Source organism: Lithobates pipiens, unplaced genomic scaffold (genome assembly GCF_037356315.1).
Source record: "Lithobates pipiens isolate NorthernLeopardFrog02 unplaced genomic scaffold, aLitPip1_a1.2 Scaffold_98, whole genome shotgun sequence".
In the NCBI taxonomy this organism is placed as follows: Eukaryota; Metazoa; Chordata; class Amphibia; order Anura; family Ranidae; genus Lithobates; species Lithobates pipiens.
The window spans coordinates 805,292-820,623 of NW_027507921.1; the positions used below are offsets into that span (position 1 = coordinate 805,292).

General features: G+C 43.0%; 1 protein-coding gene across 1 annotated transcript; it reads left to right on the forward strand.

Moving 5' to 3' along the window:
• The first annotated feature begins 295 nt into the window (after positions 1–295).
• On the forward strand, positions 296–7,191 carry LOC143973782 (uncharacterized). Its single transcript, XM_077474639.1, has one exon. It carries the CDS (start codon positions 334–336, stop codon positions 7,189–7,191), a length of 6,858 nt encoding a protein of 2,285 aa, XP_077330765.1. The 5' UTR covers positions 296–333.
• The last annotated feature ends 8,141 nt before the right edge of the window (positions 7,192–15,332 follow it).

Consider the following 15,332-nt stretch of genomic DNA (forward strand, 5'->3'; position numbering starts at 1 on the left):
AACCCGGCCTTAGACTGTGGGTCCAGTTCCAGATTCATATCATTGATCATTCTGTAGAAGAAGTACCCTGAGAATATTCCGTCTGAATGTTCAGGAATTCCATTACTGTTTGATTCATTTTATGCTGAAATATTTTTCCCAGACATTTTTATAATGTTCACTAATCTTGATTTCATTTCTCTAGAAAACAACGCAGCTTCTACTTTATCACTTACAAGTGCTACAACAACTGCCTCTACTACAGAACCTACGACTACAAGTGCTACAACAAATGCCTCTACTACAGCACCTACGACTACAAGTGCTATAACGACTGCCTCTACTACAACACCCATGTCTACAAGTTCTACAACGACTGCCTCTACTACAACACCTACAAGTACAAGTGCTACAATGACTGCCTCTACTACAACACCCACCAGTACAAGTTCTACAACGACTGCCTCTACTACAACACCCACGAGTACAAGTGCTACAACGACTGCCTCTACTACAACACCCACCAGTACAAGTTCTACAACGACTGCCTCTACTACAACACCCACGAGTACAAGTGCTACAACGACTGCCTCTACTACAATACCCACCAGTACAAGTTCTACAACGACTGCCTCTAGTACAACACCCACGAGTACAAGTGCTACAACGACTGCCTCTACTACAACACCTACGAGTACAAGTTCTACAAAGACTGCCTCTACTTCAACACCCACAAGTACAAGTTCTACAATGACTGCCTCTACTACAGCACCTATGAGTACAAGTGCTACAATGACTGCCTCTACTACAACACCCACGAGTACAAGTTCTACAACGACTGCCTCTACTATAACACCCATGAGTACAAGTGCTACAACATCTGCCTCTACTACAGCACCCACGAGTACAAGTGATACAACGACTGCCTCTACTAAAGCACCCACGAGTACAAGTGCTACAACGAATGCCTCTACTACAGCACCTACGAGTAAAAGTGCTACAACTAATGCCTCTACAAAAGCACCTACGATTACAAGTGCTACGAGTGCCTCTACTACAGCACCTACGAGTACAAGTGCTACAACGACTGCCTCTACTACAACACCCACGAGTACAAGTGCTACAATGACTGCCTCTACTACAACACCCATGAGTACAAGTGCTACAATGACTGCCTCTACTACAACACCCACGAGTACAAGTGCTACCACGACTGCCTCTACTACAACACCCAGGAGTACAAGTGCTACAACGACTGCATCTACTACAACACCCATGAGTACAAGTGCTACAACAACTTCCTCTACCACAACACCTAGGGGTACAAGTACTACAATAACCCCCTCTACTACAGCATCCATGAGTACAAGTGCTCAAACAACTGCCCCTACTACAGCATCTACAAGTACTAGTGCTATATCAACTGGCTCTAAAACAGCACCTACAGGTACAAGCACTACAAGGGCTGCCTCTACTACAGAACCTATGAGTACAATATCTACTATATCAACTGCCTCTACCACAGCACCTACCGGTACAAGCACTACAATGACTGCTTCTACTACAGCACCTACAGGTACACGCACTACAATAAACACCTCTACTACAGCATCCATGAGTACAAGTGCTAAAACAACTGCCTCCAATACAGCATCTGAAAGTGCCAGCACTATATCAACTACATCTACTACAGCACCTACAGTTACAAGTACTACAACAACCACCTTTTCTGCAGCATCCCTGAGTACAAGTGCTATAACATCTGCCACGACTACAGAACCTAGAATTACCAGCGCTATATCACCTGCCTCTAATACAACACTTACGGGTAGAAGCACTACAAAGACTGGCTCTAATACAGCACCTATGGGTACAAGCACTACAATAACCACCTCTAGTACAGCATCCGTGAGTACAAGTGCTAAAACAACTGCCTCTACTACAGCACCTACAGGTACAAGCACTACAATGACTGCCTCTACTACATCATCCATGAGTACAAGTGCTAAAACAACTGCCTCTACTACAGCATCTACAAGTACCTGCACTATATCAACTGCCTCTACTGCAGCACCTACAGGTACAAGTACTACAATGACTGCCTCTACTGCAGAACCTACGAGTACAAGCACTACAACAACCACCTCTTCTGCATCCATGAGTACAACTGCTAAAACAACTGCCTCTACTACAACACCTACACGTGCTATATCAACTGCCTCTGCTACAGAAGCTATGGGTACAAACACTACAACAACCACCTCTAATACAGCATCCATGAGTACAAGTGTTATATCAACTGCCTCTACTACAGCACCTATGGGTACAAGCACTACCACAACTGCCTTGACTACAGCACCTATGATTACAAGCGCTTCAACAACCACCTCTACTAGAGGATCCATGAGTACAAGTGCTAAAACAACTGCCTCTACTACAGCACCTATAAGTACAAGCACTATATCAACTGCCTTTACTACAGCACTTAAAGGTACAAGCACTAGAATGACTGCCTCCACTACAGCACCTATGAGTACAAGTACTACAACAAGCACCTCTTCTACAGCATCCAAAATTACAAGTGCTAAAACAACTGCTTCTACTACAGTACCTACGGGTACAAGTGCTATATCAACTGCCTCTACTACAGTCCCTACAGGTACAAGAAATACAACAACTGCCTCTACTACAGCACCTACAAGTACAAGCACTCCAAACACTGCCTCTAGTACAGCACCTATGAGTATAAGCACAACAACAACCACCTCTAGCACAACATCTTTGAGTACAAGCACTACATCAACTGCCTCTACTACAGCACCTACAGGTACAAATGCTACAACTGCCTCTAGTACAGAACCTACAAGTACAAGAGCTACAACAACTGCTTCTACAACAGCACTTACGGGAACAAGTGTTACATCAACTGCCTCTAAAACAACAGATATTAGTACAAGCACTACAACCACCTCTACAACTATGGCTACGAGTACCAGTGCTACAACAACTGCCTCTACAACAGCACCTACGAGTACAAGTGCTACAATGACTGCCTCTACTACAACACCCATGAATACAAGTGCTACAGTGACTGCCTCTACTCCAACACCCACGAGTACAAGTGCTACAACGACTGCCTCTGCTACAGCACCCACGAGTACAAGTGCTACAACGACTGCCTCTACTACAACACCCAGGAGTACAAGTGCTACAACGACTGCATCTACTACAACACCCATGAGTACAAGTGCTACAACAACTTCCTCTACCACAACACCTAGGGGTACAAGTACTACAATAACCCCCTCTACTACAGCATCCATGAGTACAAGTGCTCAAACAACTGCCCCTACTACAGCATCTACAAGTACTAGTGCTATATCAACTGGCTCTAAAACAGCACCTACAGGTACAAGCACTACAAGGGCTGCCTCTACTACAGAACCTATGAGTACAATATCTACTATATCAACTGCCTCTACCACAGCACCTACCGGTACAAGCACTACAATGACTGCTTCTACTACAGCACCTACAGGTACAAGCACTACAATAACCACCTCTACTACAGCATCCATGAGTACAAGTGCTAAAACAACTGCCTCCAATACAGCATCTAAAAGTGCCAGCACTATATCAACTACATCTACTACAGCACCTACAGTTACAAGCACTACAACAACCACCTTTTCTGCAGCATCCCTGAGTACAAGTGCTATAACATCTGCCACGACTACAGAACCTAGAATTACCAGCGCTATATCAGCTGCCTCTAATACAGCACTTACGGGTAGAAGCACTACAAAGACTGGCTCTAATACAGCACCTATGGGTACAAGCACTACAATAACCACCTCTAGTACAGCATCCATGAGTACAAGTGCTAAAACAACTGCCTCTACTACAGCACCTACAGGTACAAGCACTACAATGACTGCCTCTACTACATCATCCATGAGTACAAGTGCTAAAACAACTGCCTCTACTACAGCATCTACAAGTAACTGCACTATATCAACTGCCTCTACTGCAGCACCTACAGGTACAAGTACTACAATGACTGCCTCTACTGCAGAACCTACGAGTACAAGCACTACAACAACCACCTCTTCTGCATCCATGAGTACAACTGCTAAAACAACTGCCTCTACTACAACACCTACACGTGCTATATCAACTGCCTCTGCTACAGAAGCTATGGGTACAAACACTACAACAACCACCTCTAATACAGCATCCATGAGTACAAGTGTTATATCAACTGCCTCTACTACAGCACCTATGGGTACAAGCACTACCACAACTGCCTTGACTACAGCACCTATGATTACAAGCGCTTCAACAACCACCTCTACTACAGGATCCATGAGTACAAGTGCTAAAACAACTGCCTCTACTACAGCACCTATAAGTACAAGCACTATATCAACTGCCTTTACTACAGCACTTAAAGGTACAAGCACTAGAATGACTGCCTCTACTACAGCACCTATGAGTACAAGTACTACAACAAGCACCTCTTCTACAGCATCCAAAATTACAAGTGCTAAAACAACTGCTTCTACTACAGTACCTACGGGTACAAGTGCTATATCAACTGCCTCTACTACAGCCCCTACAGGTACAAGAAATACAACAACTGCCTCTACTACAGCACCTACAAGTACAAGCACTCCAAACACTGCCTCTAGTACAGCACCTATGAGTATAAGCGCAACAACAACCACCTCTAGCACAACATCTTCGAGTACAAGCACTACATCAACTGCCTCTACTACAGCACCTACAGGTACAAATGCTACAACTGCCTCTAGTACAGAACCTACAAGTACAAGAGCTACAACAACTGCTTCTACAACAGCACTTACGGGAACAAGTGTTACATCAACTGCCTCTAAAACAACAGATATTAGTACAAGCACTACAACCACCTCTACAACTATGGCTATGAGTACCAGTGCTACAACAACTGCCTCTACTACAGCACCTACGAGTACAAGTGCTACAACGACTGTCTCTACTACAACACCCATGAGTACAAGTGCTACAGTGACTGCCTCTACTCCAACACCCACGAGTACAAGTGCTACAATGACTGCCTCTGCTACAGCACCCACGAGTACAAGTGCTACAGCGACTGCCTCTACTAAAGCACCCACCAGTACAAGTGCTACAATAAACGCCTCTACTACAGCACCTACGAGTACAAGTGCTACAACTAATGCCTCTACTAAAGCACCTACGAGTACAAGTGCTACGACTGCCTCTACTACAGCACCTACGAGTACAAGTGCTACAACGACTGCCTCTACTACAACACCCATGAGTACAAGTGCTACAATGACTGCCTCTACTTCAACACCCATGAGTACAAGTGCTACAATGACTGCCTCTACTACAACACCCACGAGTACAAGTGCTAAAACGACTGCCTCTACTACAGCACCTACGAGTACAAGTGCTATAAAGACTGCCTCTACTACAACACCTACGAGTACAAGTGCTACCACGACTGCCTCTACTACAACACCCAGGAGTACAAGTGCTACAACGACTGCATCTACTACAACACCCATGAGTACAAGTGCTACAACAACTTCCTCTACCACAACACCTAGGGGTACAAGTACTACAATAACCCCCTCTACTACAGCATCCATGAGTACAAGTGCTCAAACAACTGCCCCTACTACAGCATCTACAAGTACTAGTGCTATATCAACTGGCTCTAAAACAGCACCTACAGGTACAAGCACTACAATGACTGCTTCTACTACAGCACCTACAGGTACAAGCACTACAATAACCACCTCTACTACAGCATCCATGAGTACAAGTGCTAAAACAACTGCCTCCACTACAGCATCTAAAAGTGCCAGCACTATATCAACTACATCTACTACAGCACCTACAGTTACAAGCACTACAACAACCACCTTTTCTGCAGCATCCCTGAGTACAAGTGCTATAACATCTGCCACGACTACAGAACCTAGAATTACCAGCGCTATATCAGCTGCCTCTAATACAGCACTTACGGGTAGAAGCACTACAAAGACTGGCTCTAATACAGCACCTATGGGTACAAGCACTACAATAACCACCTCTAGTACAGCATCCATGAGTACAAGTGCTAAAACAACTGCCTCTCCTACAGCACCTACAGGTACAAGCACTACAATGACTGCCTCTACTACATCATCCATGAGTACAAGTGCTAAAACAACTGCCTCTACTACAGCATCTACAAGTACAAGTACTACAATGACTGCCTCTACTGCAGAACCTACGAGTACAAGCACTACAACAACCACCTCTTCTGCATCTATGACTACAACTGCTAAAACAACTGCCTCTACTAAAACACCTACACGTACAAGTGCTATATCAACTGCCTCTGCTACAGAAGCTATGGGTACAAACACTACAACAACCACCTCTAATACAGCATCCATGAGTACAAGTGTTATATCAACTGCCTCTACTACAGCACCTATGGGTACAAGCACTACCACAACTGCCTTGACTACAGCACCTATGATTACAAGCACTTCAACAACCACCTCTACTACAGGATCCATGAGTACAAGTGCTAAAACAACTGCCTCTACTACAGCACCTATAAGTACAAGCACTATATCAACTGCCTCTACTACAGCACTTAAAGGTACAAGCACTAGAATGACTGCCTCTACTACAGCACCTATGAGTACAAGTACTACAACAAGCACCTCTTCTACAGCATCCAAAATTACAAGTGCTAAAACAACTGCTTCTACTACAGTACCTACGGGTACAAGTGCTATATCAACTGCCTCTACTACAGCCCCTACAGGTACAAGAAATACAACAACTGCCTCTACTACAGCACCTACAAGTACAAGCACTCCAAACACTGCCTCTAGTACAGCACCTATGAGTATAAGCGCAACAACAACCACCTCTAGCACAACATCTTCGAGTACAAGCACTACATCAACTGCCTCTACTACAGCACCTACGAGTACAAGTGCTACAACTAATGCCTCTACTACAGCACCTACGAGTACAAGTGCTACAACGACTGCCTCTACTACAACACCCATGAGTACAAGTGCTACAATGACTGTCACCACAAGTAACATTGAAACAACACTATGTGAGTTATGTCTAAGTATTGAACTATTCATTGAAAATATTCTAACTGGGGCCCCATGTGTTATCAGTCAGTAAGAATATCTTGATTTACAATGGGGTTGATTTACTAAAACTGGTGCAAACACAATCGGGTGCAGCCATGTATAATAACCAATCAGCTTCTAACTTCAGCTTGTTCAATTAATCTTTGACAATAAAACCTGGAAACTGATTGGTTACTATGTACAACTGCCCCAGATTCTGTGTGTACCGGTTTTAGTAAATCTCTCCCACAATGTAGTATAGAGCTACTAGACTGTTGACTGATGCTTAGAAGCTTTATGTGTATCTTTAGCCAACATTTAAAATAGCACAATCAATACAACTTAAATGGCTCTAATGCGGCCTGTGCGCTCAGGCTTGAGGGGAAAAAGGACTGGCTTGTTGACGGTCAGTCTATTTCCGTAAAATCCAGAAATCACAGGCCCAGGCGGTAAATACGTGATGCAACAGGCATCAATATGTATTAACAACTTTAGGCTTAAAGTTAGAGTTCCTCCTTAGTGAGTATAATAACTACAAAGTTACTGCTAAATGAAGAAGAAACAGGAAAGTCCTTGCAATGGAAATGTCTGGTATCTTCAGCTAGCTTTGCATAGGTGCACTTGGTGTCCTGTTTGGCAGGATGAGCAAAGTGTTTTTCAAGGTATCCTGGCAGCCAGGGGTGATGTACAGTATGCTGGCAGTATCCCGGTAAGCAAGATGGATAATTTGACTGCTCAGCAGGGTGCAGGTTCTACAGGTGTAGGCACAGATTATGCAACGTTTTCTGCATGCAGTGTCTTTAGGGTGGGCAAATGCCCACTCACCATTCCTGTGACCAAGCCCAAAGGAGATGTCCTGGCAGGCAGGTTCTTCAGGTGGCCCGATTGGCTGCCGTTACAAACTGGAATGCCTCACGCCTTCAGGGATGCCTGGAGATGCACCCGGGGTCCTCTATCTAGAGGGGTGTCTCCTTGCTCCCAGGCAGCCTGTTGGTGTCCCAGTCCTCCTCTCCCCTTCGTGCAGGCTGGGGTGTATAGTCTTGCCAACATAAAGTCACAATAGGGCTGCCTGTGTTGGGGACTACATGTCCCAAGATGACTTGCAGCTGCTGAAGTTTTGAATAATTGGCTCTCCTTCTCCTGCCAATGTGGAAGCAGGGGAGGGAGCAGGGTGGGCGGCTACACTGTCTGATGTAAGGAAAGGCAGGGGGAGGGAATTCCCCTGCAGCTGCTGACAGGCCTGCTCTCACTCCCAGCGAGCCTGTCTGTGTAAATCCTGCAACGGCCGTTGCGAGGTGCGGGGCCACTGGGCCACGGGTCGCAGAGCAGTACCCGCTACATCTACACTCCCTGATGAGACTGCTGAGACCACTAAATGTGGAAGAGAGTTCCACAGCTTTACCACTTTAATGCCATGTACACACGGTCAGACTTTCCAGCAGAAAAAGTCAGACGGAATAATTTCATTGGATATTCTGATCGTGTGTGGGCTTCAGCGGACTGTTTTTTTTTCGAAAATTCTGACGGACCTAGAAATAGAACAAGTTTTAAATCTTTCCGATGGAATCAGCTTCTATCAGGAAAATTGTTTGTCTGTGTGCTTTTCCGACGGACCAAACACTACGCAAGGGCAGCTATTGGCTACTGGCTATTGAACTTCCTTTTTCTAGTCCCGTCGTACGTATTGTACGTCACCGTGTTCTAAATTATCGGACTTTGGTGTGATCGTGTGTAGGCAAGTCATTTTCAGCGGAACTCCGTTGGAAAAACCATCGGAGTTTATTCTCATGGAAAAACCGGTCATGTTTACATGGCATAACAGTAAAGGACCCTTTACATATACTATATTACCATAAGTATTGAGACACCTAGCTTTACACATTACAGAACTTTAGTGGCACCCCAGTCTTAGTCCATAGGTTTCAATATTACGTTGGTCCACCCTTTGCAGCTATAACAGTTTCAGCTTTTCCGGGAAGGCTGTCCACAAGGTTTAGGAGTGTGTCTATGGGAATGTTTGACCATTCATCCAGAAGAGCATTTGTGAGATCAGGCACTGGTGCTGGATGAGAAGGCCCGTCTTGCAGTCTCTGCTATAATTCATCCCAAAAGAGTTCTGTCAGGTTGAGGTCAGGCATGTTCCCCCACAGCTAACTCACTCATCCATGTCTTTATGGACCTTGCTTTGTGCACTGTTGCGCAGTCATGTTGGAACAGGAAGGGGTCATCCCCAAACTATTCCCAGAAAAGCATAGAATTGTCCAAAATGTCTTGGTATGCTGACACTTTAAGCGTTCCCTTCACTGAAACTAAGGGGCCAAGCCCGACCCCTGAAAAACAACCCCACACCATAATCCCCCAACCATCAAATCATTGATCCACCAGACTGGGATGCCAATACATTTCATGTGTGTGTAAAGGCAGGTGTTCCAATACTTTTGGTAATATAGTGCATATATACCATACTTTGTGGACTCTTTAACTGTCACACAGACTAAATACTATACACTGATTTAGGTTATGTTTTTAAAAAAAGTGCATCAGAATACATTTTGGCCTAAATTTATGAGGATTAAAAGCTTAGTTTTTGAGTGTGAACAAATCCGCTTGAGTTTGTCTTTTCCTTTATAACCAAAAAATGGCCAAAAGCCATTTAGAATATAAAAGAGTGAACCATGTCAACCAATAGTCAGTTTCAGGCCTATAGTGCTCACACAGCACTCTCCAGTAGACATGTGCACTGACAAAAAATTAGTTCATTTTCGTTTTTGTTTCATTCTTTTTTTGGAAATTCGGAAAATCAAAAATTCAGAAATTAGAAAATCAGAAAATCCGAAATTCGGAAATCCGCAAATTGGAAATTCGGAAATTCGAAAATTCGGAAATCCAAAAATTGGAAATTCGAAAATTCGAAATAAGGAAATTCATAATTTTGGAAATTTGGAAATTTTGGAAATTCATAATTTCGCAAATATTGAAATTTGGAGATTTCAGAAATTGAAAAATTTGGAAACTCGAAAATTCAGATTTAACAAATTTGTTAAAATTTGTTAAAAAACGAATTCAGAACTAAACAAATTGCACATGTCTACTCTCCAGATGTGACTTCACGTTTCTCTGCTGCAGTTAAAGGAATAAAGCTTGGTCAAGGGCCTCCTCCTCCAATGATTGGATTGAGAGCTTTCTCCTCCTATCAGAATGCTCCATGTGTACTGTACAATGTAAAAAAGCCTGTTTGGTTTACAGTGCTACTTTTTCTCATGACGGGCAACCCTTAAACCCCAATAAAGGCAAATACATCTGGTTGCTTTTAACTAAGCCTGTATTTTTTCTTCTATTCCTCTAGCATGCCAAAATGGAGGTACCTATGTTGAAGGCAAATGTGTTTGTTTAGAAAATTTTCAAGGAGAACTTTGTGAATTTGTAAAAAACATCATAGCTGTTGGTAAGTGTGAAAAAAAAAAAAAACTGTTTATTATGTAACATATATCCTGCTTTGAAGTTAAGTTATTGTCATGTAAACAGTTACTTCGAGCAGTTGACGTCCCCATCAACTTGGCAAAGTGCCACCAGCATTTAATAGCAAACACTTCCAGGCATATTCCAACTTTCTGCCATTTCGGGGTCTTTACCAGATTGTTGCTACCTCATTCCGCTCCCCTTTTTCCTTGACCTTTCCCCTCAATGTGATAAGCAGCTTCATTGGCCAATAGAGAGGCGCAAGGATTATCTCTTACTGCAATGCTTTTCATATCTCCGGTGCTGTCCCCTGCAAAAAGTTCTCTCGGCTATTAGATGGTGTTGTTCTCTGCAGCTTTATCCTATTAGCCTAGGGCAGTGATGGCAAACCTTGGCACCCCAGATGTTTTGGAACTACATTTCCCATGATGCTCATGCACTCTTCAGTTTGGTTGAGCATCATGGGAAATGTAGTTCCAAAACATCTGGGGTGCCAAGGTTCGCCATCACTGGCCTAGGGTGACAAAGACCCTCCCATTGAATATTCATCATGAGACTACGCTGGACTCACAGAGAAGTCATGCCTCATTCTACCCTCCTTTGCCTCGCCATTGACCTCTCAATGTGATGAGAGGCTTTGCTGGTCAATAGTGAGACCTAGGGACCAGCTGTTACTGCAATACGTATGCTATCCCCAGTGCTTTCCTCTACAGAAAACTATCTCTGCCACTAGATAAAACTGCTCTCTTCAACTTTTTCCTGTCAGCCCAGGGTGTCAAAGACCCTCCTCCTTGGGGTGTATCATCAGGCCACTTGGGACACACACGAGAGTGCTTCCTCATTCCACTCCATCTTTGTCTCACCCTTGGCCTCTCAATATGAAGAGCAGCTTTACCAACCAACAGACGCCAACTCTCTTTGCAATACTTATCCTATCTCTGGTGCTCTCCCCTACAGAGAATCTTCTCTGCCACTATATGGTGCCACTGTCCACAGCTTTCTCCTGTTAGCTTAGGGCAGGGGTCTTCAAACTATGGCCCTCCAGTTGTTGAGGAACTACAATTCCGATAATGTCTAGTCATGTCTGTGAATGTCGGAGTTTTACAATGCTTCATTGGATGTGTAGTTCCGCAACAGCTGGAGGGCCGTAGTTTGGAGATTCCTGGCTTAGGGTGTCAAAGAGCCTCCCCCTGGGGGCTCATCGTTACTCGGCCCTTGACTCACAAGAGAGTATTGCATCAGTCCCTTCTCCTTTGTCTCACCATTAGCACCTTAATGTGATGAGCAGCTTCACTGGTCAATGGGCACCGGAACCAGTTCTCGTTGAAATGCTTATCCTATTTGCAGTGTTGTCCTCTGCAGAAAGTTCGCTTGACCACTAAATGGTGCTGCTGTAGTCAGTTTTCTTCTGTTAGCCCAGGGTGTTGAAGACTCTCCCCCATCAGGCTACTCTGGACTTACAGGAGGGTGCAGAAAAGATTGGCACCACTCCTTGCAGAATTCAGGACCTACCCACTGTCTTCTTTCCTGCCTGCTGGGGACATAGGAGGTGGACCCATGACCTTATGGGACCAGACAGAATGCACCTGGATAGAGAAGGAAAGTGAAAAAGATTTAAAGTAAAAAGGTGAAGAGGGGCCCCAAGAAAGCTGAAACAAACTAATGACATGTGGACATGCCTGGAGGGTTTCCTGGCACTCCAGGAAGTGTCAATTTTGTATGAGGGCTGCTGCCCTAAACACATAACTGACTGTAGATCTTTTTTCTGTGACTTCAGTTAGGCCTTAAAGAACTGAAAATTCCTCAGTAATGTAATGATGGCCATACACATAACAATCTGGTTAAATTAATCAGACAATGTGATCAACCATATGAGTTATGGAAAGCCATCAAGAATAATCATTGTATATACAGTATGTTTATTTCCTGTGATCATCAGCTCCATGTAGATAGATCCATATGATCGGTAAGTGTGAGGCACCTTAAACAATCTTTTTGATTTTCCGATTATATTTTTCTTTTGGACAATACATCAATCAACAGTGCAATCGTACATAAAATTGTTCTGTAAATGGCCTTTATAAGACAATTGTATAGCTTAAGGGAGGCTGGCAGAAGCAAGAGCGGGAAGCAGGTTCTTACTGATTGGTAGAAGTCATTGTGAGTGCTGGAGAAGTGTCCGTTCTTTTTAACCAACAGTTCTTCTTTATCTTTAAACAAAACCATAATCAATATCATTGTAGAGAAAACCACCACTGCTGTTTTGGATGTAAACCTGACCTTCACCAAGATGAATTTTACAGAAAGTCTGGCAAATAACGAAAGTGACGAATATAAAGCATTTGAAGAGAGCTTCAAAAAAGATGTAAGTGGATTGCAGTCTGTACTTAAATAGGACCTATCATTACAAATCACGTTGAATACGTAGGGTACACATAAGCATGATCAAACATCATTGAGCTTTTAAAGTGTATATATAGCCCCCACCCCAAAAAAAGTCAAAATATATTTTATTGTAGCTTACCAGTACTTCATCATGGAGGTCACATTTTTCTTTTTTTAACCACTTTCAGACCGGACCAATTTGCTGGTCAAAGACCAGACCACTTTTTGCGATTCGGCACTGCGTCGCTTTAACTGACAATTGTGCGGTCGTGCGACGTGGCTCCCAAACAAAATTGACGTCCTTTTTTTCCCCACAAATAGAGCTTTCTTTTGGTGGTATTTGATCACCCCTGCGGTTTTTATTTTTTGCGCTATAAACAAAAATAGAGCGACAATTTTGAAAAAAACGCATTATTTTTTACTTTTTGTTATAATAAATATCCCCCAAAAATATATAAAAAAACATTTTTTTCCCTCAGTTTAGGCTGGTACGTATTCTTCTACATATTTTTGGTAAAAAAAATCGCAATAAGCGATTATTAATTGGTTTGCGCAAAAGTTATATCGTTTACAAAATAGGGGATAGTTTTATGGCATTTTTATTAATAATTTTTTATTTTTTTTTACTAGTAATGGCGGCGATCAGCGATTTTTATTGTGACTGCGACATTATGGCGGACACATCAGACATTTTTGACACCTTTTTGGGACCATTGTCATTTATACAGCAATCAGTGCTATATAAATGCAGTGATTCCTGTGTAAATGACACTGGCAGTGAAGGGGTTAACCAGTGGGTGGCAGTGTAGGGGTTAAGTGTTCCTAGGGGTGTGTTACTAACTGTGGGGGGGCTGGGCTTTCATTTAATGAACACTGATCTCTGCTCCAATCACATGGAGCAGAGATCAGCGTCACTAGTTGCTAGGCAGAATGGAGAAGTGTTGTTTACCACGGAGGTCCCGACCAGCTGATGGCAGGGAGGCAAATTTAAAGGGACGTACATGTACGCCCATTTGCCTGCCCGTGCCATTCTGTCGACGTACATCGTCGTGCGCTGGTCGGCAAGTGGTTAAGCTATGTTCTTGTTTTGTACCCAATGATCCCGTAACGCAGAGGTCATCAACTCCTGTTCTCAGGACCCACTAACAGGCCAGGTTTGCAAGATAACTGAAATACATCACAAGTGATATAATTTGCTGATCAGTGATTGCAGTATTCTAGTCGGCATCTCCCCAAGGTAATACATAAAACCTGGCCTGCTAGTGGGCCCTGAGGACCGGAGTTGATGACCACTGCCGAAACACACTCCCTATCCTAAAGTGACAACGTTCACTCACCATACTGTATCAGGGCAACAGAAACAGGACAGGATTACAGACACCTGCCTCTCTTCTCTTTTCCATAACATAAAGAGATGCAGTTCTGTAGTCCTAAACAGAGCTGGGAGCAATAGTAAGCACAAGCAAATGACTCACTAAATTACTGGAAATATTACCTGGTCATTTTTTGGACTTATCAAACAGATATAACAAAATACTTTTAAAATGAATGTAAAAATTTACTTTTTTTTATTATTAAAATAACAAACATGTTATACTCACCTGCTCTGTGTAATGATTTTGCACAGAACAGTCCCAATCCTCCTCTTCTCAGGTCCCCAGCTGGTGCTCTAGACTCCACCTACCCGCCCGCCAAGTGCCCCCATTGAAAGCCATATCAATTTCTCAGAAAAGAATTAGAGGATAGGATTGGGACTTTACATGAGGCATGTGGATGTATATGATAATATATATATAGGATATAATATATATATATATACATCCACATGCCTCATGTAAAGCCCCAATCCTATCCCCCAATTCTTTTTATATATATATATATATATATATATATATATATATATATATATATATATATATATATGCAGGGATGTAGGCATGTCGATGCTCAGTTTCAGGTTGAGACAGGTCACAATCATTTTTAGTTTTACATCAATTTCTCTCCATTAGGATTTATTCCCCAAATTATGAATGGCAAGTTTGCTCTCCAAATGCTATAAGCATAAAGTTAATGGGGGAGTGTGTGTGAAAAACTTGATTGAGTCTTTGCTTTTGTCTGCTAAGTAATATTATTACTCGTAATATTTTTTAAACATACGCTTCAGATTTGTGATGGGTGGTGGAAACTATTATGAACGTTTTTGATACTGTTTGATGTCCACTATCCACAGGATTTACCCCCTTCCTGACCAGAGCACTTTTTGTGATTCGCACTGCGTCGCTTTAAAGAAAAAAAAAGTCAAATCAGAGCATACATTATATGCTGTACTAGATTGATATACAACATGTG

What these genes read in the sequence shown, in the direction of transcription:
- LOC143973782 (XM_077474639.1), top strand. Translation starts at nt 334, where the DNA reads ATGTCTACAAGTTCTACAACGACTGCCTCTACTACAACACCTACAAGT.